General features: G+C 47.9%; 1 protein-coding gene across 5 annotated transcripts in view; it reads right to left on the bottom strand.

Moving 5' to 3' along the window:
* Nucleotides 1-26,754, bottom strand: part of CACNA1C (calcium voltage-gated channel subunit alpha1 C) — a 346,433-nt gene that overhangs the window by 23,113 nt on the left and 296,566 nt on the right. For all 5 annotated transcript variants that reach the window (XM_066590969.1, XM_066590965.1, XM_066590968.1 and 2 more), the window contains 4 exons: nucleotides 22,715-22,811; nucleotides 22,398-22,500; nucleotides 22,089-22,190; nucleotides 530-657 (listed from right to left, as the gene is read on the bottom strand). In XM_066590969.1, the coding sequence (XP_066447066.1) occupies nucleotides 530-657; nucleotides 22,089-22,190; nucleotides 22,398-22,500; nucleotides 22,715-22,811 (430 nt within the window). The remainder of the gene's footprint in view (nucleotides 1-529; nucleotides 658-22,088; nucleotides 22,191-22,397; nucleotides 22,501-22,714; nucleotides 22,812-26,754) is intronic.

The following is a 26,754-nucleotide window of genomic DNA, read 5'->3' as shown; positions in this document are numbered from 1 at the left end:
CTTCTGAAAGCGTTCTATAGGAATCTTAGCCCATTCCTCATGGGCAATGACCTTCAACTCACCAATATTCATGGGTAGTAGTCATATTCACTGCAGTAGTCATACATGGCATTTTGTGTTGAATTTAGAGAAACAACTTGTTATATTAGTTGTATTGAGCCATTTATTTGTTCTTGTTTCTTTTTTTGTAAACTAATTTGCAACAAGGGGTGAATAATTTTGATTGATTGCAACTGTATAATACACTGTCCTATAGAGTTTGGAAGCCATATTATTCATGTAACATGCTGCACCCCCGGGATCAACTCACTGAACAACCTTGCAGTTATAATTACTAGAGACAGGCACCCGCTTCTCTAAACAGCCAGCTCATGACCAGTATGGCAGGCTGAGAACACACTGCAAGGAATTGTTACCCCTAGACTAGAGAATATTCACCCGAGTGAATTGTCTTTTGCTCATCTTACAGACTCTGCAACCGGTAACCTCCATCCATACTGCCTAGGATGACGGGTGTGATGACAAGTACCTGCAGTGAGAGAGTGTTGCGCTGGGAAGGTTTTCCTACCAACCCCTGCTCCTTGCGTTTCTTGAATTTCCGAAAATATTCTTGAATTAGGAACGTGGCATAAAACTTTCCCACAGTAACTTCATCATCTGAGTGGAGAAAACGATAATGGTTATCTGCAACTGATGTAAACTGAAAGGTGAGACCCTACAACCCATCATAACCTTCTACACTTGTCTACCATTAATAAAGGGATTGCAGACATAAAAGTCACAGTTTGATATGTTGAGGTTGGTGGGGGAAGGGAAGGGGGGGGGGGGGTGTTGTGGGTTGAAGCTTCTGATTACCGTATATATAGCAGCAAAAAAAATTCACAGAATAAAACTGAATGTCGGATCTTCTGATTGTTGGCAGGATGCTGACTTTATACCTTAGAGTTTTATTACCATACTGTTTACAAACCTAAAACTTTTTAGGAAGGCCAAAGGCCCCCATACATATTAGATTAGGGGCCACCTTATGGATACATACAGGACATTAGTTATAGGGTTATGTTGGCAACTTAAGCCTCATTTAGACGGGACGACTGTTGAGCAAACAATTCCCAACACTCGTCCCTGCATGTACTAGTTCACGTGCTTTTGCACAGGAGTGAGTATTGTTGCTTTACAGCGGGGTGGCTTGAGGAGATTTCTCTCCTCGCACTCCCTCGCCCCTCTCCATTCACTGAACACTGCAGCCGTTCAGTACTTTTCTGACAAGGCGCACGAAGGAACCGGGGATGTGCATAATACATGATGAGGCATGCGCCGGGAAAAACTGTCTTAAGCCTGGTGTCAGAATTGTCAGGGTTAGTAAATTTCCCCTAATGTGTTTAGCAGTTCTGTACCATCCTCTTTTTCTATGAAGTCACAACTTCTTGCCATAGATGCCGTCTTCCCGTACAGCAAATTTCTGCTAAGGAGTGGGTATGTGATTCGACCCCATCCATCAGCGCTTCCCATTGAAATGCACTGCGTCACCTTCCTTCCTGAATGCAGGTACGCACAAGCTGAGAACTGGTGCAATACGTTTCAGTAGGAGTTGCGCCTTCACAGAAAAAGAGAATGGTGCAAAACTGCTGAACACCTTCAAAATATCAAGTATCTCCTATCCTGATCTTACGGTATATAAGGTAGTTGACTTGCTTTAACCCTTTAATGACATGCCTTTTTTTGTTTTTGTTTTTTTTCCCCACTTTCAAAAAATCAGGATTCTTTTTTCTCGGCCGTATCATTTGGGGACACAGCTTTGACCTTGGGTATATAGCACGTGCTGATTGGAGGCGGACACTAAGCAGACAAACGAGTTGGCTCCTCCTGCTTGCTATATATCCTCTGCAGGTACTCAGCTAATCAGCTGTTAGCTTAGTGTCTGTATGAGGCTGACCTCTTCAATCAAGGTCTTCAGGACTACGGGGATGTGGGGACAGGCCAGGCAGCTCGCTACCTGTTCCCCACAAGGAGGGCAGACAGCAAGTGTCTGTCCTCCTCCAAGAAGCGATTGCAGGTCGACTGAGCAGTATTACTTTTCGGATCTAACCCTACGCAGGAGAGCTCATGGCCAGACATTGCTGTCCGTTGTCTGCCCTACCTGGAGAGGAAAAGGTGGCACGACTGAGGTCCAGTTCGCTGCCTGCCGGCCATAGGTCCCCCGGGAAAGCTGCCTCTCCCCTCTCTGCGGGATATGGGGAGCTGGTTCGGGGACCCTGCTGGAGGCCGGAAAGAAAGAAAGAAGATAGGTGAATATTTTTTATTTAAAAAAAGGAGTAGGTAAGTACATAGGGCTTCCCTTGCTGCCCTGCCCCTGTACAGGAGTACCCTCCTGTGTCACACTGCCTGACAGGTTGTGTAGTTTACGCATGCGGGGGTATATTCGTCGCCATGCGGTGTGTGGCGCCATGCTGGGTCTGTTGCTGCCTAGCGGATTGTCTCTGCTGTGGTGCGGTGTGTCTTTTAGAGTAGCCATTGTAGCAGGGCAGTATCAGAATGGCCTACAGAGGATGCTAGATAGGCATTCTGATACCTGAAAGAGACGGTTAACACCCTGAGTGTTACCAATTCCTGCCACAAAAGAGGCAGTTCCTGCCAGAAGCAGGGAGGAAGAGACAGCTCAGGAGAGCTAGGAGGGCTGCTAGCCGAGGTCCAGTTGGGACCAGCAAAAGGCCCCGAGTTGGACAAGGGACGACAACCCTCGACTCAGACTGAGGTGGAGTGCGGAGAATATGGACTTTATGTTGGACTTTGTAGGATATCCATGCGTGATGCTGAATTAATGCTGGCGGGCGCCAGGTAAAGAGAATCATAGTCTCATGGGCATTTCTGTGCTTATGGTGGCCATTCCAGTCTGAAAAGTCGGTGATATACAGGCAAGTGGACCCCCACATGTCACACCAGGCTGTCGCCCTTGCCGCATGTGCTATACGTACACTGGCCGCCTTGGGGCTGTGTTGGAGCTTGTTGCTGGGATCTGTCATTCTGCATGTTTTCCCAGTGGCTCAACTTCACTTCAACTTCAGTCAGCCAATCCTCAAAGTCTATGCATATATATATATATATATATATATATATATATATATATATATATATATATATATATATATATATATATATATATATATATATATATATATATGTGTGTGTGTGTGTAACTGCTCTGCGGTTTTATTGTGGAGCCGCTATGCGGTTTTAATGTGTAGCCGGTATGCGGCTTTAATGGTGCAGCTTTAGTGTGTAGCCACTGTGCAGCATTTCGGTAGCAGCCACCGTGCAGATTTTTTATGGGCAGCCGCTGCGTGGCATTTATGGGTAGTGGCTGCACTGCATTTCCTGTGCAGCCGTTGTACAATTTTTATGTGTAGCCGTGCGTGTTCTGCATGGGGTCACACAGCTTGGTTTATGCCGCCATGGGCATGTATGTATTGGCCGCCGCACGTTGTATTGTGTTCATTTGCTGTTGACCGCCTGCCGGACTGCTTGACAAGCCCGGCCGAGGCGGCAGGTGTTTTTGTGCGTGCAGGGTCCTGTATGGCAGGGGCTATGGCTGGGAGAGGGAAGGCCTGCTGTCCCCTCCATGCACAGCTCAGGCTTCCCCCACCCCCGATGGCTATGTGCCCCATTCCTAAGCGCCACGGCTCCCCCTCCTACTGCAAGTCAACGGAGCAGTATTACTCTCCGATCTACCTCTACTCAGGAGGGCGAATGGCCAGACACTGCTGCCGGTCAACCTCTGCGTGATTCTGGGCCTGCTGAGACCTGTGGTACCTCCCATACTGGGAAGAGTACTTGCACAGGGATTATCTGGTACTATGTGCGGTACGACATTCACACCGAGCTACAGGTTATCTTGTCTTACGAAAAATGGTGTTCAAAAAAATTGCCAGCATGGCTCCGGCCTTGCTGAGGCCTGTGGTACCCTGCATTTGGAAAGAGAACTCCAACAGGGAGTCTCTGGACACATTGCTCCTCAGGTCTGTTACAGGCCTAGTTGAGCCTTGCCTAACGGTTAGCTCACTAGGGGGTGCCTCCTGCTGTTCCCTGCAGGCAGACTTGGCGCACTGTCCGTGTCCAGGACGACAGGTAAGAGACACGTGCTATGTGCGCTCTCTATGCAGTATGAGATTGCATCCAGCCATGTTCGAGCTGGTTATTAGCAGTACCCCATATGGAAGGAGTACTGTGTACAGAAAGTCCACAGACACATTGCTCCCCTATGGTGGCCAGTCTGCAGTGTCCTTGCAGGCAGCTTTAGCGCTTTCCCCGCTTACAGGATGAGACCCAGGCAGGGGATGCTCAGAGCCGCATACTATGGGATTGACAGGCAGTCAATCAAAGAATATCTCATCCTGTTTGTGGTAGTGGTAGGCCGTTGGGGTTTACTCTACAACAGGGTGCCTGGAGGCTATAGATCCATCTACTAGCTTCCCTCCGGTCAGCTTGAACATGCTGAACCATTATGGGTCCGATCCCTCTCCAGGCGGCCTCGGAACCAAACGAAGATCTGTTGGTTTCTAGGAGGACTGGACTGCTAGGTCAGTCAGCCATGTCCATATGGACGTGGGTCACATGTCATCTGGGATGCATGAATGATCCTGTTGAGGTGGAGTCCGTCTGCTGACCCTAAATTTAGGGGCAGAATGAGCCTCGTATTCTCCCCATGTCTGGGCTGCTGCCGTTAGCAGTACTCTGTAGTCAGAACGGTCTACGGCCTCGCTCCTACAGTGTTTCTTCACATAGCTATCCTACGCAGGTAAGGGCACCACCCGGGAGACAAAGCATTTAATCAGACAGAGTTAGTAGCGTGCTGCGATCCTCCTGCGCTTTTTTTTTTCTCCTGCAGGATTATGAAGCTTTGTCCTCCCGTCAGCCAATCGCTGGGCCTGTAGCCTGTTGAATGCACGCCCTACCAAACGATTAAAAACTCCCCTTAAATTGCTGAACGACTGAACAATGTCATTTTAATAAAGCGAGAAGCAAACAGCCGAACAACGAATTTTAAGCGGACTGAAAGACAACGATGAGCAGTATTAACGAAACCTGCTTGATGGGCGCAAGATAGACAAAACTATTATCGCTAGGACGATGGCTTTTGAGCGAATTTTGAGCGATAATCGATCTAAACAACCATTACACTTTCATCTTTCTGGATTCAATTACCTACTCTGGAAAGACTACAGTGTAGTGTTGATGTACTTTTGTGGCATCTTATCTGTCAGTCTGTTTGTTTGTCTTGTTAGTCCACAGCCCAGAATTCTAATAATAAAAATTTAGTTTTAGAGCACCCTCTCTGTGAAAGGGCTTTCTAGTAATTTGAGTTCCCTCCTTCCCAGTGAATCCTTTGTAACTTTCTTCTGTGGGGTTGGTATGATTACGACGACACCAAATTTATAGAATTGTTTTGTTTTTTTGCTGTACTACTTTTGAAAAAATGAAATGTCTTTGGAAAATAAAATTATTTTCTGCCATCATCTCCTGATCTCCAGTAGCTCCTATAAGGCTTGAGGGACAGTTAGGAGGGAAAGCCTCATGGGATCTGGGAGCTTTATGTACATGATGGATGGATGATATATGTCACTCTCTATGGAGGAGGTTTTCTGGTGAACCATGATATGTTACAAAGGTCATTACTGGGTCAGTGATGGACTGGTTGGCAGCAGCTAATAATTGGCTGAAAAAAAATGGCGGGAAATGCCTGTGGTTGTCAGGCAGAATCTGGTCGCCTGACAGTGGCTGGTGATTGGCCCAAAGGAACAAGCTGAGAGGAACAGCAGTGAGATATGGAGGTGCAGAGATGTGGGCCATCATCATCATCTGGAAAGGAAGCAGCAAGCAGCATCCAGGTGACAGCTCCCTATTCCTGTTAGCTCCCCTCACAATTCCTGTCACAGCTTCAGATCATCTGTGAAGATGGAGGACCTTCTGCAGCGGCTGATCATCAGCGAGGATGAAGTGGACAGTGAGGAATAGCTGCACAGATGTCTGGAATCCCCTGCGCTTCAGCTTAGGACTTGTCAGAAGTGCAGGCCAGGAGGAGCTGAACAGGCAGAGGACATCGTCTGAACACTTGTATCTGAGGACTTGTCAGTAGAAAACCACCAGCAAAGCGAACGCAGAGGCTGCCTTTTACCTTTATCCGATCGGAGGCGACTGAAACCTGGCAGGGGGAACAGTGCCCAGCAGATGCCACACCAGCAGGAACAGTGCCACAAGATGACAAAACCAAGTCCTGTGCTGCTGCACGTGCAGGGTACGGGTGAAGCTCTACAATATGGCGACGGCCCCTCTGCCAAGTCCTGTGCTGCTGCAGTTGCAGGGTACAGGTGAAGCTCTACAAGTTGGTGAGACCCCCGGTAACCAGGTGGTACCCCTGCTTACTGGCACCTGTGTATAGATGGATTTAGCTTGTGTAGCAGTTGGGTGGGATTTCGCACGGCGTTTTTTGTGTTCGGTTTTTTGGCGGGCCGGAGCCAGGAGTGTGTCCATTACAGGGAAGACATGCAAATCTTTCCATTGTACTTTCTCTCTGCTCCTGGCTTTGGCTCACAAGGTGCTGGGCATGGGGGCCGTCGTGTGAGCGCCCCCCCCAAGGTAGATTTGTCAGTTTAAATGTGTTAGTGTTAACCCTTACTAGGCTGTAGAGAAAGGGCTAGTCAGGGGATGATGGAGAATTTATGTCTGCTTAACAATTGTGTTTTATTAATGGTATCATGTCTGAGCTGAGGTAGCTGAGCGCTGCACTGAGGTAGCTGAGCACTGCAGGAGACTGTTCTGAGGTAACTGGCCACTGTATGCAGACTGTCAGCTCTGGGGTAACCACTGCTTGGTATCTGTCAGCTGTGAGATAACTGGCCACCTATTATGCAGACTGTCAGCTGTGAGGTAACTGCTGCACAGTCTGTGGTTGAGGTGGCTGCTGCTGTTAATCAGATTCGGTTTATAATTACTTGTTATTTTATAACTGTTACTTTCATATAAAGAATCAGAATCTAATGGTGGCCGGAGAAACAGAGATGGTTAATAATTGTTACCGGGATGTTGGTGTTACCTCAGTGTAACTAATTAGGTGGTTTTAGACATTCTTGGGGCGCCTCACTACCTTGGTGTAACTAGTTAGGTGGTTGTCAGACATCCTTGGGGCGCCTCACTACCTCGGTGTAACTAATTAGGTGGTTGTTAGACATCCTTGGGACGGCTCACTACCTCGGTGTAACTAGTTAGGTGGTTGTTAGACATCCTTGGGGCGCCTCACTACCTCGGTGTAACTAGTTAGGTGGTTGTTAGACATCCTTGGGGCACCTCACTACCTGGATGTGTGGTTACATTTATGGAATCGGGTAATGGAGAGGTGTGGGTACTGACATGAGGGCTCATATTGGGCCGGTCTCATCCATTTATTGTTGTTTTAGTCAGAAATCAGTACAAATTCCTTTCATCCAGGAAATAGAGAATTTCCTGCAATAGGGCAAGACTCCAGTGATGCTCTCATATTGGAAGTAGGCCCGGCTCATTAAAGAAGGCTTCCAGTACGGCCTATATGTGCATGAGTTAAAGGGACTCAGCTGTGAAGGGGTTAATAAGTTAATTTCAGTTGTTTATGATCCTGAGGTAGTTAAATTGCTAATCACACAGATGAGGGCAGAGTTGCTGGTCATTTTGATACCCCCCTTTTTTTAATTTGAGGTTGTCCCCTTTGAGGGTTATACCAGAGAAGAAGTCCAGCTCCTTTCAGTGATTTATCATTTATCTTACCCACAAGCAGTCTTCTCTGAATGCTGAGGCGCTCCTGAGCTGCTGGCATTAAGATATGCATCATGTGACTACATTGGCTTTATTATGGCACTTCGGTCATGTAATGCAGTATTCGGATAACTTCTTATTGGTTGGGGTGTTAATTCTTTGGGTTTCCGGTTTGGCGTTACCGATGGGATCTAAGGCATCCTACTATTATTTAGAACTATCCTCATTTTTAGAGTAGGTGGGAGGAAGGAATCTCCTGATGCTGGTGTAATACACTACTTAGATGATTGTTGTTTATTGGGCATCAGGGTAATGAAGGTATGAACAAGTTTTAGAGGGCATGTGGTCAGAATGGAGGATTTTGAGGTGCCGCTGGCGAACGGGAAAAATGCTATGGCCATGTACTCGGTTGGAGTTTTTAGGTATTTAATTGATAGCATTGCGATGGTTTTTCTAATTGCCAATGTCAGGGGTGTATAGTTTATGGGTTTAATTAGTCAGACATTACGTATGAAGGACGATTACATGGAGGGAGTTGCAGCGGTTAGCAGGTCGGTCCTGTTTGGCTTCACAGGTGATTATTATTGGTCGCAGGTATTCCCGCAGGTTATGTGTGGTGATGTGCGGTTGGAAGGCCCATACATCGCATGCGCAGATGTCAAGGGAGCTAAAGCAGGATCTAGTGGTATGGTTGGTATCTGTGACTTTAATGGTCAGTCAGCTTGGTGATGGGAGCTTGTGGAAGCGGAGGAGTTATCATTAGGTGCTGACACATCAGTGGATAATGGTTATGGAGTAATTGTTGTTAAGAGCTGGTCGGCAGAAGTTAGTTCATGTGCTAGTCAGATGATGTCTAACATATAACCTCTTATTGAGGGTTAGAGATGGTCAGTGTGAGATTAATGCGGCTGTTATATCATAGTCTTATTTACGGATGCAGCAATTCAGGGAGGAGTCCAACATTTAGGATGCGGCTCATATAGCTCAGTTTGGAAGGTAATGTTGGGTATGGCTTTCTTTCAAAGATGGTGTAACCTCATACCTATTAATTCTGTTTTTCAGGTAGAGCAATTGATCAGGGGCTGTAAGGCAGTAGTGTACGCCCCTTATCAGAGGCTGTAAGGCAGTAGTGTACGACCCTGATCAGAGTCTGTAAGGCAGTAGTGTATGCCCCTGATCCACGCTCTGCTATCACATTTAGCTTACTAGGGAAGTTGCTAAAAGTATTGCCTGAAGTGTGTAGATGAGCATATGAGGTACGGCTGTTTAGATGTGACTTTGGGGCCTTAAGGATGTGTCAAACCATGGGAGCTTTATAATAATAATTAAAAAAAATTGGGTAAAGGGGTGTGGCTTCGCTTGTTTGCTCATTTTCATGAGAATATATGCCTGGTTAGGAATTTGCAGGAGTTTATGTGCCTATGCCCGCAAGCACCAGATTCTTTGTTGATCCATGTACCCTGTTTCCCTGGAGATAAAACCTACCCAGGAAATAAACCCTAGCAGGATTTTTCAGGATGCTTAAATTTTAAGCCCTATTCCAAAATTAAGCCCTAGTTGCAGTTACTAAAAAAAAAAAGTCAATGTAAATAGTGTCCGGGCAGCTACACATGGCAAAAGTAAGATCTTCTGGAGCAAAAATGAGTAAAAGACCCTGTCTGGTTTTCGGGGAGACAGGGATGATGGACAGTCATTATCTTGCTTTTAATGTATAATGGTGCTTAAAACTGTTTACAGGTGTGGTTTTATTGAAGAAAAAGTAGATAGACGGGGTTCATCTCGTTTTAAGTTTTACATTCGCTCAGATAATATGGTGTACTAATTCTTTTTTCATTTGAGGAATTAAGAAAAGTATTGTGTGGATTGTTGGACCCTCCTTTGTGTACTGGGCTTGGAGAAGGGCAGCAGAGCGCTGTTATTCTGAAAATTTGGGATTGTACAGATCACAGTTTGATATTTTTGGTGAATAATAGATGTATGAGGTGGAGTGGATTAATGGCGGAACTGATGTATAAAGAGTCACGTGGGCTTGGAGAGTCACGTGGGCCCTGTCCAGATGTTTTATTTTTACACTTAGGGGGTTAATGACATAGAAAAGAACACATTGATGTGTCGTGGGACATTGAAGGGAGAAGTGGAGCATTAAACAAGGTTCCAGATACAGTGATAGTTTTTTCAGATATTGTTCCTCGATTATTAGGGTCATTGCCGAGGTCTGTATATAGCGAGAGAATTCGGAGAAGGGTAACCCGGTGGTAGAGCTCATGCCAGGAGTGGATGTTTACTTTTTAGACATGCTGACATGGAAGGTCTTGTTCCAGGCTTCCATAGGAATGATATAGTATACTTGTCAGAGATTGCGTTGGATATTTTTATTATGGAGTTGTGTAGATGATTGAGGAGGCTGCGGTTTGTTGGGGGGGCCATGTCATTAGTGGATGCCATGGCCTGGTGGGGGATTGTCACCCGCATTAGGCAGGTGGGCAGGTAAACTTGGGGAGAGTTTGGTGGTGGTAAACTCGTGTCTGTAAGACAGTTTACATGAACTGTTATGTTTATTGATTGGTTAATAAACTTGAGTCTGTAAAACAGAGTTTACAGGAAGTGTTATGGTTATTATTGGTTACATTTCTCCCCAAATGTTTGTAACCCCGTTAATAAACACCGCGGCCTTCTTTATCCAATATTGGTGTCTGTGTCGGTTATTTTTAAGAGTTTGGTAAGGTTTTAATAAAGCGTAAGATCCCATGTTTTAGACCACTATAACATCATTATCTTGACCTGATTCTGGGGCCCCTGTAGTCCCGATAGACAGCACAAATCATCCGATGCCTGGGGAGACAGAGTGAAGCCTCCTGGAGCGTGCTTGCAGCTACTGCTGGAGCTCGAACATCACTGGCGGGCCACCACGTGGTGAGCGCTGCCATCTTGGGGAGGAAGCTGATCGCAAGCCAGCAGGCTCCTGAAGCAGTGGGAGAAAGGACGGAGGGTTCCCGCTGTGCGGCAGGAGAGGTGAAGGAGATAAGGGCAGAGGTGTCTGGCAGCAGAGAGAGCCGCTGTAGAGTGAGCAGCTGCCATAAACACGTGGGGACTGAGGAGGAAGCGCGCAGAGAGGCTTTAGTGAAGGGCAGTAGCTGAGCTCTTCTGCATCAGCGCTCACCTGTCAGAGCAGAGAAAGACATTCAGCAGCCACAATAAATAGCTGTGAGTGGCAGGAATTCCAGGAATCCAGTGACCAGCACACAGTGTAAAACAAGACACTCCATAATCTGTGACTATTTCCAGCACAGGACATACAGTAGCACTTCTATAACTCTACAACTCCCAGAAGTGCCTGGATTTCTCATCCCCTCCTGTGGCCAACGTACTGTGAAAACACTATACAAATTCCCTGCAGGGCAGCTATTGATTGGACCCGGAGTCCCACTTTACTGTCAACATAAAGTGCAAGCTAGACGATTTCCCTGTGTGACTGCTGCTCGACACCGCTTCATACTCGTTATACCTCAGGGACATTCACAGGCCTCCTTAAGGAGCTTTAACACAATTTGCAAAATCTCCTCCAAAGGCAAGAAATGCAGAGGTGGATCTGCTATGGGACCCACTAGACAGAACTCTTCCATTGATAAACTAAAGATGTTTGCGAGGGGGGAACCCCGCAGTGGCCCCGACCTGGAGCCTATGTCATCTGCATCAGGAGAAATGGCCTCTGCATCAACCACCTGTTTGAGTTCGCCTGCTGGGTCGGTTCAGACTTTGCAACAACTGTCTGATCAGCTCTTATCAGCGACACAAACATCTACTGCTATCCTTACGGGTAAAATCGACGAGATCAAAATGGATGTGAGCCTGTTGAGACTAGACCTCCAGAATCTACGAGACCGAGTCACTGGTACGGAGGACAGGATCTCTGTGTTGGCCGACACCGTACCCCTGATGTCAGCAACTATGCTAGAGCTTATGCAGAAAGCAGAATTCTGGAGGCAAAAGGCAGATGATTTGGAAAATCGCTCACGGTGAAATAATCTCCGTGTTGTGGGTCTACCGGAACGCACTGTGGGGCAGAGGCCGGAGGAGTTCATGGGACGGTGGCTGCATGCTTCTCCCAGATGCTTCCCTGCCCCAGGTCTATGTGGTGGAGCGAGCCCACCGAGTGCCCATGAAGCCGCCCATACTGGGTGCTCCTCCTAGACCCCTGCTGGCGAAATTACTTAATTTCCGCGATAGAGATGAGATCCTACAAGCTGCCAGAAAAGGAGGCCCTCTTAGATACAACAACGCTACAGTATCCATCTTCCCGGACTTCTCAGTAGACCTACAAAAGCAGAGAGCATCCTTCTTCGAGATCAAGAAGCGACTCAGAGATCTTCAGTTGCCATACTCCATGGCATATCCAGTGTGACTGCGAGTGGTAGATGGTGACCGCACACGTTTCTTCTCCCCATCTGAAGCGGAACAGTGGCTGTCCACCAGGCGTCGAACAAAGGGACTGTAATGTATACTTAACTACCTTCTTCTTTCAGGCAGAGAGACTGTTATGTGCTAAGTGGACACGCATTCAAATTACCCTGTTACACCACCGGGACTCTATGCTTAGAATATCTAATTTGCACCCAACACCGGGTAGGCAGGCCCAGGTCATATATTGATGCCCGTAGATTGACGTCCTCCTGACTGTTGGGGGTCGCTGTGGGTGCTGTTCTCCTCCTCCCCACCCCCCTTTTTTTCTCTCAATTACCTCACTCTCTCCCCTTCTCTATTCTCCTTTTCGTGCTCTATTGGTGTGCAAAATGGTCATTCAGACAAGCTAGGGGAGGCCTAAGTCAAGAATATTTCATAAGTTAAAGTTGGTCTCTATTCTTGTAATATTGATTATCGTTTACCTCAAGTATAGTTGGATTCAAGCTATGCTATGTAGGTTTCCCCTAATATTGGATTGCCACGTACAAAGATCTAATAGTACGTGTAATATTTACTGTGTGTTCTATAACAGTTAATTAGCTGTCCGTTAGTAGTTTACTGTTCTAATGTTACGAAATTGCATACTTCAAACAATTTATTTTTATTATAAGGAAATGGGGAAATATTGCTATATGGTACTCTGTAACTATGGTGTTGCGGACTGCGACGAGGCACAGGATCAACAGATTGTTGTGTCTAGTCCCTTTCTGACTAACCTTGACCATATTCCCTTATGGCTGAGGTAGTTTTTGTGTCTTGGAATGTCAGGGGCATGGGATCAACCAGGAAGCGGTCTATGATTTTTTCACTGATGCGCTCCTGGAGACCACATGTGGTATGCCTACAAGAGACCCATCTCACACGTAATACTGTAAAAGTCTTGTCGAAGCCGTGGGTCCAATGGTTTGCCCACTCCTACCACACATCATATTCTAGGGGTGTATCCCTGATAATAGAGAAGTCCCTCAGATGGGAGGTAGAACAGCTGAAAAACGATCCGGAGGGCAGATATGTCTTTGTTCGGGCTAAAATAAATAGTGACCCATATGTTTTCATGTGTTATTATAACCCACCACCCGCATCATCGGCCCTCCTGGCAGATGGTATTGCATTCGCCTCATTCTCGCCAGAAGCCACAATTCTTTGCATGGGACACATGAATATGATTATGGACCCGTACCTAGATAGATTCGGGGGAGACACTCGGAGGGGAGATGCGGGCATGACCAGGCTAGCCTTGATAGTCTCCTTGATAGTTAGATCTATGGCGTATATTTCACCCCCAACAGCAAGAATTTTCCTGCCACGCTGCCCACAACCATTCACTTAGCTGTATTGATTATATGTTTGGGTCTCCCTCCCTGTTCTCCAAAATTAGCTCCATAGAATTTCTTCCTAGAGGAATATGGGACCACTCGCCGATTCGAATGGTCTTGAAAAACCCTGGCCAAGCAGTACCTAGGAGATGGAAGGTACACCCGTTCTGGCTCTCACTGCTTGGACCTAATGACTGTATACCGGATCAAATGCAAGTATATTACGAGGCGCATGCGGCCTGCTCTGATGCTACATTGGTGTGGGAGGCATTCACGCCCTACCTCAGAGGTTGTTTTAGATCCTCAATCTCCTTTATCAAAAAAGCTACGACGTGGGAGGTGGAACTTTTGGCAGAACAGTGCCAGTTGTTGGAGAGTGAATTCATTGCTAACCCATCTGACGTTAATAGAAACAGATGGCTGCATATCAGTAGGGATTATTTAATGTATTTAAGGTAAAAGGCCCAAAGGAACCTCTTTTTTTCCGGACAATCTTTTTTTGAGCTGGGTAACCAATCTAGCAAGTTACTGGCCTACATGGCCCGTCAGGAGATTGCCTTTCTCTCGATACTGAGGATTACATTGGCTGAAGGAGTCACACTCTCGAACCCCGTAGATATCCTGAATAGATTTCAACAGTTCTATAGTGCTCTATACCAATCCCAGATTGATTACTCCATTACTAAACTAAATAACTATTTAGAAGACATAGTATTCCCTAACCTACAAGACCCTCATAAATCCCTATTAGACTCCCCTATTACAATAGAAGAAGTTATAGAGGCAATGATGACCATGACCAAGAGTAATACCCTGGAACCGGACAGTCTGCCCGTGGAAGTTTATTTACAGAATAAAGAAGACATTGTGCCACGTCTGCTCTCCCTATACCAGCATATATTTGAAGAGGGACGTCTTCCGGACTCTGTCAGAGGCTAGCATAGTGCTGATTTTGAAGCCTGATAAAGACCCAGAGGAATGTGGATCATATAGACCCATATTCCTATTAAACACAGACTATAAGATTCTCACTAAGATATTAGTCTCCTGACTGAATCAAACAATAAAAGAAATCATACACCTAGACCAATCCGGGTTTATTCCTGGAATGTCTACCACGGACAATATTAGAAGGGCACAGGTAGTCACACAGGTGGGATGGAGGTGGGGGTCGGACTGGGCCCCCTTCATTGGATGCAGCTAAGGCATTTGACTCGGTCGAGTGGCCATACCTGATGGAGGTACTCCGGGGATTTGGAGACTCATTTATTAGGTGGCTCTCTATACTGTACAGTTCGTTGGTAGCCATGGTCGTGGTAAATGACCTGGCCTCCACCTCCTTTTCATTACACAGAGGCACCCGACAGGGCTGTCCACTCTTCCCCCTCCTGTTTGGCATTGCCATAGAGCCCTTGGCCCTGAGAATTCGGCAACATATAACATATAGAGGTGTGAAGATTGTATCTAGAGAGTACAGGGTGGGTCTGTACGCGGACGATCTAATACAATATGTGTCAGAGCCCAGGAACACTTCGGCTATCTCCCTGATAGATGGATTTGGGCGATTTTTAGGCTTACGCATTAATTGGCAGAAGTCTGCATTCATGCATATGAGGCTTGAGGGTTGGCAGATGGGTGAGGTATTCTACAACTTCCATGTCACCCCTCAATTTAAATACCTTGGAATTTATATCTCTAGAGATCATGCTCTGAGGTTTAATCTGAACATTGCTCCCCTATTAACGTCCCTCCAACATAAACTTAAAACCTGGAGTGCTCTGCTGCTATCTGTGGCCGGCAGAATAAATCTTATTGAAATGATTGTCCATCCCAAATATTTATACTGTCTAGAACATGCAGACACAATTGTGCCACAGAAATTTTTCAATAAGACCAATTCAGCAGTAGTGTCCTTTATTTGGGGAAAAGCTAGGGCCAAACTCTGTATGGAAACATTAGAGCGTCCAAAAGACAGAGCAGGAATGGCGTTGCCAGATTTGAAGCTGTATTATTTAGCTGGACAAGCAAATAATAAGCTAATGCAGTTGTATATACTCCATCAGTGCTACCTGACACCGACTAGACTTTATAAAATGAACAGAGTACCCACCAACCAGTGTCATCGGTGCCAGGCGCAATTTTTAATCACCTAACCCCTTAGTGACGAAGCCTGTTTGCGCCTTAGTGACAGAGCCAAATTTTTATAACCTGACAGGCTTTGCATATCCAAGTGATTCTGACATTGTTTTTTCGCCACATGTTGTACTTCATTTAGGTGGTAAAAATAGACCGTTAGAACTTGTGTTTATTTATTAAAAGTGCCAATATTGGGAAAATTTATAAAAAATTGTCATTTTTTCACATTTTCAACTGTAATTAGAGATGAGCGAACGTACTCGGTAAGGGCGATTTCGCAATCGAGCACCGCGATTTTCGAGTACTTCACTACTCGGGTGAAAAGTACTCGGGTGCGCCGGGGGCCGGGGAGAGGCGTGGCGGCGCGGGGGGTAGCAGCAGGGAACAGGGGGGAGCCCTCTCTCTCTCCCTCTCCCCCCCCACTCCCCGCTGCAACCCCCCGCGCCACCACAGCGACCCCCGAATTTTTTCGCCCGAGTACGGAAGTACTCGAAAATCGCGGTATTCGGGCGAAAAAGGGGCGTGGCCGAGCACGTTCGCTCATCTCTAACTGTAATATCTCAAATATGTGCAAACATACTGTACACATTTTTGCTAAGATTTACATTTCCATCTGTTTACTTTATTCTGAATGCACGTTTGAAGAACGTTCATTTTTTTTAACCATTTAGGAGACGTACAAATGTAACATTACTTTTCCGCATTTTGAGGAACACTTTGGTTTCCTACACCAAGCCAAGACTGCAAAGGCTCATAGGTGTCAGAATAATAGATACCTCCACAAATGACCCCATTTTAAAAACTACACCCTTTAATGTATTCACTGAGGGGGGTCATGAGTATTTTGACCCCACATTTTTTTTTTCAGGAATTATTGCAATTTAGAGGAGAAAAAATAAAATTTTATACTTTTGCAAATATGTCATTTTAAATATATATTTGTTTTCTATAGTGCACATGAAAATGAGGATTGACACCCCAAAATAGATACCCCTGTTTGTCCTGTTTTCGGAAATATACCCAATGCGGCCCTAATATTATGTCTCTATGCACAACGGGGCCCAAAATGAAAGGAGTAGTCAGTGTCTTTCAGAACAGAAATTTTGCTTAAAGGCCTTTTAGGCCCCATAGCACAATTGTAGAGCTCTTGAGTAGCCAAAACCATAGAAAACCCCCACAAATGACCCCATTTTAGAAAAAAAACTAGACCCCTTAACAAATTTATCTAGATCACAGTTTTTGAATGAATTCAAGAAAAGCAGTAGTAAAAAATTGTAATTTTCCTTCTTTTGGCAATTCTGACAATTTAAAAACAGGTTTTTTTTTCACAGCACACATATGAATGAAGACTTGCACCTCAAAATTGATACCCCTGTTTGTCCTGTTTTCATAAATATACCCATTGTGGTCCTAATCTTATGTCTGGATGCACAACAGGGCCCAAAATGAAAGAAGTAGTCGGTGACTTTCAGAACAGAAATTTTGCTTGAAGGCCTTTTATGCCCCATTGCCCACTTGTAGAGCCATGGAGCGGCCCAAACCATAGAGAACCCCCGACAAATGACCCCATTTTAAAAACTAGACCCCTTAATGAATTTATCTAGGGGTGTACTGCCTATTTTGACCCCACAGTTTTTGAATGAATTTAAGAAAAGCAGAAGGAAAAAATTATGAGTTTTGTTTTTTTGGCAATTCTGTCATTTTAAAAACAGCTTTTTTGTACAGCACACATATGAATGAGGACTTGCACCCCCAAATGGATATCCCTGTTTCTCCCATGTTCAGAGACATACCCATTGTGGCCCTAAACTTATGTCTGGATGCACAAAGAGGCCCAAAATGAAAGCAGTAGTCGGTGGCTTTCAGAGCAGAAATTTTGCATGAAGGCGACTTAGGCCCCATTGCCCACTTGTAGAGCCCTTGATCAGCCAAAACCATAGAGAACCCCCACAAATGACCCCCTTTTTAAAACTAGACCCCTTAATGAATTTATCTAGGGGTCTACTGAGAATTTTTACCCTACAATTTTTGAATAAATCTAAGCAAAGCAGTAAGAAAATATTACAATTTTCATTTTTTTTTTGCAATTGTGTCAATTTAAAAACTGTTTTCTTTGTACAGCACACATATAAATGAAGACTTTCACCCCAAAATGGATCCCCCTGCTTGTGCCGTATTCAGAAACATACCCATTGTGGCCCCAATCTGCTTACAGGACACATGGCTAGGCCCATAATGGAAGGAGCACCCGTTGGATTTCATTGCCCAATTGTAGAGCTTTTGAGCGGCCAAAACGTTAAAGAACCCCCACAAATGACCCCGCTTTGAAAACTAGACCCCTTACCGAAATCTAGGGGTGTACTGCATATTTTGACCCCCACAGTATTTGAATGAATCTAATCAAAGCAAAAGGAAAAAATTACGATTTTCATTTTTTTGGCAATTGTGTCAATTTAAAAACAGGTTTTTTTGTACAGTGTACATAGGAATGAAGACGTTCCCCCCAAAATGGATCCCATCGTTTGTTTCGTGTTCAGAAACATACCCATTGTGGCCCCAGTCTACTTATAGGACCTACGACAAGGCCTTTAATGGGGGGAACACCCGTTGGATTGCAGGGCACAACTGAATAAATTCCAGGCCCCATTGCTCAGTTGTGGGGGAAAAAAAATTGACTCCTTAAAAATAATCTACCCCCCCCCTCCAACTCCGTGCCCTTTTTGGCCTTCCCCAAATTTTAGATAAAAGTAATTATGTAAACACTGTGGTTTTTTTTTTTCGAAGACGGGTACATGGGGCAATAAAATCTGCCTGCAGCGGATCCAAGCTGTGAGCCTGGCTGTAGCGCTGCATATGGCCGTGTAATGTACTGCGCATAACTGCCTACTCACACAGGCGGTCATGCGCAGTACACCTTTTTCTTTTTTGTATTTCCTGCGCTGTCACTTAGCGATGACACGGGTACCCACACCCCTTACACAATGTAGTTGCGTATGGGCTGCGCGTATATCTGCGACCATGGTGCACAATGGGCTCTGTGTTGCTGATATCCGCGGTAAAATAGAACATGCTGTGTTCTGTTTTCTGCGAGTGGATTACGTAATTCTAACCCGCTAATGTGAGCGTAATTGTGTAATCCAATGCGATTGATTTGCGTATTACCGCGGATCAGACGCGTACGGGATCCGTAATTCCTATCCGGTCATTGGAGACTGGCCAAAGGTAGATTGCTTTTTTTTTAAAATCATGTGACTGGGGACCGCTCACTGCTCCAGGCTCTTGGTCGCCGGGAGCAAGGAGATTTTAACTTTCCTAGGCTCCCCGCCTCCTGCGCATGTGTCCGGCATTTTGCCGGCGGTCGCATGCGCAGAATTTCAGGAAGGTCCGCAGAGGAGGAATGCGTCGGGGTTCAAATACGGAGGCCTCCGATAGAAAGTTTCATCTCCTCTCATTGATCGCATTGGTGACGGGAGATGAAGCTTCAACTTTTTTTTAACTTTTACGTGATCGCCATTATCCATTGGATAACGGCGAACACGTGACCAGAAATCACTCAACGCGGCCGCCAGTGAAAGCTACAGGCTCTCGGCTAAGTTTTGTAGCCAAGAACAGGGAGAATTTTAAATTACCCTGGCAATCCACGGCTTTTGCGCATGCGTCTGCCGTGTTGGCGACGGGCGCGTGCGCAGAAGCTGTCGTAAGGCCCGCAGATAAATTCGGGGGCCTTAGGTACGTAATTTCATCCTTCCTCACGGATATGACCCTGAGAGATGATGAAATGTCAGCTCTCTAAACTTTTTTAAAAAAACTTTTTTACACTTTTTTTTTTTAACTTTAAATGATTACTGTTATCCATTAGATAACAGTGATCATTTCCCAGTGGACCTCTCTCTGCTCCTGGCTACACATGGTAGCCAAGAGCAGAGGGATTTTGAATTTCCCGGGGCCTGAGCCCCTCTGTGCGCGCGCCCGGGGATCGGAACACCGCTGAGGATCGGGGGTGAGTATTTTCACCTCCCCTCATGGATCCGATCCATGTGGGGAGGTGAAACTAACTTTTTTAACCTTTTTTTTTTACATTTTGGCGATCGCCGCTATCTATTGGATAGCAGCGATCGCGGATCTGGGGACCTCTCACCGTGGTCCCCGGTGACAACTACCTTAAAGGAGATGTCTCGAGGAAGCAGTGAATTTTTTTTTTTGCCCAGTCCCCCTAATTAAGCAAACATTACTAATTACCCCTGTAAATGACGTTTCTAGCTGGTTTGTACTTACCGTTCCAGCGTTTCAGCAACTTATAAAAATTTTGCCAAGATGGCCGCCGGCTCTTTTCCCTTCGCTCGCTGCAGCCCGACGTGCGCGCTCCCGAGACGCTACCAGCTGTGTCTCCATGGCAACCAGACGCCCCGCAGCCGCCGACCGGACCCCTGGAGTGAACACGGCCGACCAGTCACCCACCGCCAGGCAGAAGGTAACCGGCGCAGCGCCCCCCCCCCCCATCACAGCGGCAGCCCCCCCGGCCCAGCGACAGCCCCCCCCGGCCTAGCGACAGTTCCCCCGGCCCAGCGCTAGTTCCCCTGGCCTAGCGACAGCCCCCCCCGGCCTAGCGACAGTTCCCCCGGCCCAGCGCTAGTTCCCCTGGCCTAGCGACAGCCCCCCCCCGGCCTAGCGACAGCCCCCCCCCGGCCTAGCGACAGTTTTCCCCCGGCCCAGCGCTAGTTCCCCCGGCCTAGCGACAGCCCCCCCTGGCCCAGCGCTAGTTCCCCGGCCTAGCGACAGCCCCCCCGGCCTAGCGACAGCCCCCCCATCGCAGCGGCAGCCCCCCCCGGCGCAGCGACAGCCCCCCCCATCGCAGCGACGACAGCCCCCCCCATCGCAGCGACGACAGCCCCCCCCCCCGGCACAGCGACGACAGCCCCCCCCCGGCGCAGCGGCAGCCCCCCCCCCGGCCCATCACTTACCAGGACGGCAGGACAGCTGGGCGGCTTCTCCGGACAGCTGGGCGGCTCTGCACCTTCCTCTAACAGAGGATGGTACAGAATGGCCGCTCCAGCACGCTCCCGAGCAGTGACAGCTCATCTGCGCATGCGCAGAAGAGCTGTAGCGGGGAGCACACTGAAGCGGCTCGTGCTGAAAGGAGAAGACCGGACTGCGCAAGCGCGTCTAAAAAAGCAAGCTGCCAGCGAATTTAGACGGAACCATGGAGACGAGGACGCTAGCAACGGAGCAGGTAAGTGAATAACTTCTGTATGGCTCATATTTAATGCACGATGTACATTACAAAGTGCATTAATATGGCCATACAGAAGTGTATACCCCCACTTGATTTCGCGAGACAACCCCTTTAAGGAGTCGGGAACCAGGAGATTTTAAAATTCCCGCGACTCCCGTCCTTCTGCGCATTCGTCTGGCGCGATGCGCAGAAAAGCGGCGCCGGGTCCCGGAGGACCCTTTCACCGCGGGACACCACAGACAAGGCAGGTGAGTACTTTTAGCTGCCCACCTGAATCTTTAACTTTTTAAAACTTTTTTTTAACTTTATCGCATTGCCGGGGAATTCTGCCTGCAGCCCAGGGTGACCGCTCCATGCTGTGGGCTACCTGCGGGCACCAACAGCATGGAGCCGTCACGTCCTCAGCCAAGAGGGCTTTAATCCAAAGAGGATGCATGTTTCTACGTCCTTTAGGATTAAAGCCCACTTAGCTAGGACGTAAAAAGGCAATGGGGCCGTCACTAAGGGGTTAATATGGAGCTGCCCTGATGTCTATACGTATTGGAGGGAGGTCACAGAATTTCTAAGTCAGCTAATGGAAATGCCAGTCCCATTCGACCCGGGCATGTGCCTGTTGGGAATTTTGGATGAGGAGCATTGGCAGTTTCATGACCGCATATTTCTTATTAAGATGTTGTTCCTGGCTCGTAAGGTGACAGAACATGGTTAATTCCACCTTGCCATATGAAAAGGCTGTTTATAAAAATAGAAAGCGTCCGGGGAAGTTCAACAAAATGTGGGGAAGGTGGTGCGGCACTGCAGACACGACTCCCGGCCAGGATCTGCTTCAGGGTCTATTGAATAGGGCTTCACCTAGATTTGCCCAGTAAAATGGATGCCAATTGTCAGACCCTACTGTTATAGGAATTTAATTTTAATTTACAGAGGTAGCGATACCAAATATGTTTTTCATTTAGATTTTTTTTTAATTATAATATGGGAAGAAGGGATGACACAAACGCCATGGTGAGATTGTGGTGCGATTCCAGTACCTGGCTCAGTCACTCTCCATTCGCAGCTACTTTGGGCCACTTATGAGGTTGATGCAACTTTACAATGAGTAACACATAAAGCCACTGAAATAGTCATTAAGCTTAGTACATAACAGTGAGCTCACTCACCACCAGCAGGGGGCACCACCTGGTCCAGGAGTTTCATGCTGGTTCTTTTCCAGATCTTTTTAATGATAGCCCTGAGCTCTTCATTGGCTTGTTCTAGGTTACCTGTTGGGTGGCAGAGAAGGGCACAAGCAGGTATAGTCAGATACAAAGTATACAGGCACTCTATCTCTAAAAAGCTTTTCCATTATATTATAAAACGAACAGTATAACTCTGTATATTCATTATATGATGAAAAGTTGGGGGTCAAAGAGAAAAGCAAAGAGATATTTACACCACCTGGAGGACAGCAGAAATGAATATCAAATTACCTTCAGTTTTAATGCATAGAGAAGTCCGAACCAAGGCGAAGAGCGTTGCATTAAACATGACCGTCCCGTCGCTGTTCAGAGGCATGTTCATGGCGACTAAACGCTGCGTAGTGGAGAAAATGAAGGTGATGCAAGTATCACAAGAAGCAATCATCAGGCTGTCGCCTCCACCACATTTCTCATCTAGTAAACGCTTGCTACTATAGTTGCAGTGCAGGAATGACATTTAGTGACGGGACTATTACTATATGTAACATTGTAGTATGCAGGAAAGCCAAATTCACTATTTGTTTTGTGCCCACTAATTATTTGTTTACCTTACACGCCACACGATGCGGGCACAGCTTCCCGAATCCAAGGGGTGGCTGAATCCGTCTCAGCAGAGTCACTACATCCAAGTGTTTGATACGACCCCTGGATAGGAGGACAAATAGAGAATGAAGCGTTGTATTCATGGAGCAAGAACAGTAAAATGCTCACATCTATAGTATCCCCTTTATTTTAATGGGGATATACTGCAAAATTTAGTAGTGCTTGTAATCGTATTTTAGTAGTAGATAAAATATGCCATATACACAGAATGGACCCTTTATTATAGTCCCCATTGCTCTCACGATTGGCGCTTTCCTGTATGGAAATTAGAGCAGTGATCCCAGAATGTAGCATACATTATCCTACGGGTGTGAGAGTGGTTGCGCACGGGCAGAGGTGTGTGAGCGGTTGCGCACGGGCAGAGGTGTGTGAGCTGTTGCGCACGGGCAGAGGTGTGCGAGCGGTTGAACACGGGCAGAGGTGTGCGAGCGGTTGCGCACGGGCAGAGGTGTGCGAGCGGTTGCGCACGGGCGGAGGTGTGCAAGCGGTTGCGCACGGGCGGAGGTGTGCGAGCGGTTGCGCACGGGCAGAGGTGTGCGAGCGGTTGCGCACGGGCGGAGGTGTGCGAGCAGTTGCACACGGGCGGAGGTGTGCGAGCGGTTGCGCACGGGCGGAGGTGTGCGAGCGGTTGCGCACGGGCGGAGGTGTGCGAGCGGTTGCGCACGGGCGGAGGTGTGCGAGCGGTTGCGCACGGGCAGAGGTGTGCGAGCGGTTGCGCACGGGCAGAGGTGTGCGAGCGGTTGCGCACGGGCAGAGGTGTGCGAGCGGTTGCGCACGGGCAGAGGTGTGCGAGCGGTTGCGCACGGGCAGAGGTGTGCGAGCGGTTGCGCACGGGCAGAGGTGTGCGAGCGGTTGCGCACGGGCAGAGGTGTGCGAGCGGTTGCGCACGGGCGGAGGTGTGCGAGCGGTTGCGCACGGGCGGAGGTGTGCGAGCGGTTGCGCACGGGCGGAGGTGTGCGAGCGGTTGCGCACGGGCGGAGGTGTGCGAGCGGTTGCGCACGGGCGGAGGTGTGCGAGCGATTGCGCACGGGCGGAGGTGTGCGAGCGATTGCACACGGGCGGATGCGTGTTTGGAGTGTAATCTAGTCAATCTTCAATAATTCCACAAGTAAATTGTAGATCCCCATTAGGATGAGCTCCATGCCTGGCAATTTCGTCCAGTGTGCTACTTGTAGTGCGGTCCTTGATCAGCTGATCAAGGGTGCATATTGTTGCGCAAGATGCGTGCTTGTCGCACATTTGGAAGCCCAAATCCTGGATCTAAATGAGCAACTGGCAACACTGAGATCCACTGACAACATGGAAAGGAGATTGCTGCTCACTAAGCAGACACTCGCTGGGGTAGAGGCGGGGGAGGATAGTAGTACGGAAGAGAAGGGGAAGCAGGCAGCCAGCTGGGTGACAGATAGAAGGAGGGGTAGAGAGAAGAGAATCAGGGAGGCTGGTCCTGAACTAGCACAACCCAACAAGTTTGGAACGTTGGCAGATGAGGGGGATGCCATTACACAGCCAGCACAGCTGCAGCACATGCCCTCTGAACGCCAGGGAAATAACTGGTCCAGAAAGAGAGCAAAAATAACCCTAAACCAGTGATGGGCAACCTTTTGAGCTCGCTGTGCCAAAATTCGCCCAAAAACCGAGCATAACTCGGGTGGTGTGTCACTTCGAGAAAAAAAATCCATAAATTCACAATATTTATAGTTTAAATAACAAAAATGTATAATTGTAATGTATAACTGTATTTAATAAACCCAAAACACCCATAGCACAGGCCCTCGCCTTTCACTGCCTCACCCTCACTTATTTGCCCCCCCTAACAGCGGCCCCCCAGCAGTATCTGCCCCCCTTACAACGGCCCCACCAGCAGTATCTGCCACCCTCTTACAGCGCCCCCCCAGCATTATCTTCCCCCCTTACAGCGCCCTCCCCCCAGCAGTATCTGCCCCCCTTACAGCGCCCCCCCAGCAGTATCTGCCCACCTAGCAGTATTTGCCCTCCTTACATTGGCCCCCCCAGCAGTATCTGCCCCCCCTTACAGCGCCCCCCCCAGCAGTATCTGCCCCCCCTTACAGCAACCACCCCCCAGCAGTATCTACCCCCCCTTACAGCGCCCCCCCAGCAGTATCTGCCCCACCCAGCAGTATCTGCCCCCCTTACAGCGGCCCCCCTAGCAGTATCTGCCTCCCTTACAGCACCCCCCCAGCAGTATGTGCCCCTCCTTACAGCACCCCCCCGGCAGTATATGCCCCCCCTTACAGCGGCCCACTCCTTACAGCGCCCCCCCAGTAGTATCTGCCCCCCCTACAGCGCTCCCCCACCAGCATTATCTTCCCCCCTTACAGCGGCCCCCCAGCGGTGACTGCCCCCCACGAGACCCACGTACTTACCTCATGGATGCTCCGCTCCTCCTGTGCCCGGCGCGCCGCCAGCAGCGATCTCCGGCGCACACTGTGACGTCAGTGTGTTGCAGGACGCCTCTTCCCCTGGAAACTCCGGCGAACCAACAGGTAAGAGACGTCAGGGGACGGGGGGAGGAGGATCCTGGCTGCACACTGACATCACAGTGTGTGCCGGGATCAGCACTGCTAGGCTGGGTTTACACAGGGCGGATTTGCCGCGGCAAATTCGCCCGCGGCCGCTAATCTCGGGATTAGCCAGCCATGTGGACGAGATTTCTCAGAAATCTTGTCCACACGGGACGGCCAATCCGCTGCGGTAAGTCCGGCTGAGACCGCGGCTGCAGCCGCGGTTTCAGAAGATGCGGCATGTCTATTTACTTTTTTTTTTGTCTAATTTCGTCGCGGCCGCGCTCTCCTCTATGGAGCGCCGGCCGTAACGGAAAAGCGAGCGGCCGGGCCGCCTCAAAGCCGCTGCGGCTCAAACCGCGGCGGTTCTCCCGGCGGAGATCTCGCGGTTTTTGTTGCGGCCAAACCGTGAGATTTCCGACGGGAATACGCCCCATGTGAACCCAGCCTTACGGTAGTAGTGCTGGTTAGTGAAAACCAGCAGGGGAGTCACGGCCCCTGCCGGTATTCATTAACGGGGTGAGCGGCCGCGTGTCAGTGCTGACACGCGTGTCATAGGTTTGCTATCACGGCCCTAAACTATTCTTAAGTTATATTAACAGTAAAAGGATTTGCACTGAGAGCACTGGCCCTTTAACAAATAATGCAGGAGAAATCATAGAAAATCCAAAAGAGAGCCTGGTAACTACAGTCCGGTAAGTCTCACTTCAATAACTGGAAAAATATTCAAGGGGTTTCTGAGAGACACCATGCTAGAATACCTTAAGGAGAACAACGGAATAACTCCTCACCAGCATGGATTCATGAGAGGTTGATCATGTCAGACCAATCTGATCAGCTTCCACGATGAAGTAAGCTCTAAGCTAAACCTGGGAGAGTCTATTGATCTCGTATATCTGGATTTTGCATTTGACACCGTGCCGCATAATAGGTTGACATACAAACTGAGACAGCTCGGACGGGGTGAAAACGTGTGTATATGGGTAATTGGGCCGCCGTTGCTAGTGGGGTGCCACAGGGTTCAGTATTAGGCCCCATTCTGTTCAATATACTTATCAACGACCTGATAGAAGGACTGCACAGTAAAATATCAATATTTGCAGATAATACAAAATTATACCAGATAATTAATACAACGGTGGACAATACACGGCTACAAATGGACTTAGATAAGCTGGGGGCTTGGGCAGAAAAATGGCAAATGAAGTTCAATGTTGATAAATGTAAGGTTATGCACATGGGCAGGAGAAAATCTATAGAGGAATTTAAGAGGAGACTAAATGTCTTTCTTTACAAAAGGGGGACCAAAAGTGAGCCTGGTAACTACAGGCCGGTAAGTCTCACTTCAGTAACGGGAAAAATATTCGAGGGGTTTCTGAGAGACGCCATCGAAGAATACCTCAAAGAGAACAACGGAATAACTCCTCACCAGCATGGGTTCATGAAGGGTCGATCATGTC

Source organism: Eleutherodactylus coqui, chromosome 2 (assembly GCF_035609145.1).
Source record: "Eleutherodactylus coqui strain aEleCoq1 chromosome 2, aEleCoq1.hap1, whole genome shotgun sequence".
Taxonomy (NCBI): Eukaryota; Metazoa; Chordata; class Amphibia; order Anura; family Eleutherodactylidae; genus Eleutherodactylus; species Eleutherodactylus coqui.
The sequence above is the reverse complement of the archived record's forward strand: the minus strand, read 5'-3'. Positions and strand labels throughout refer to the sequence as shown.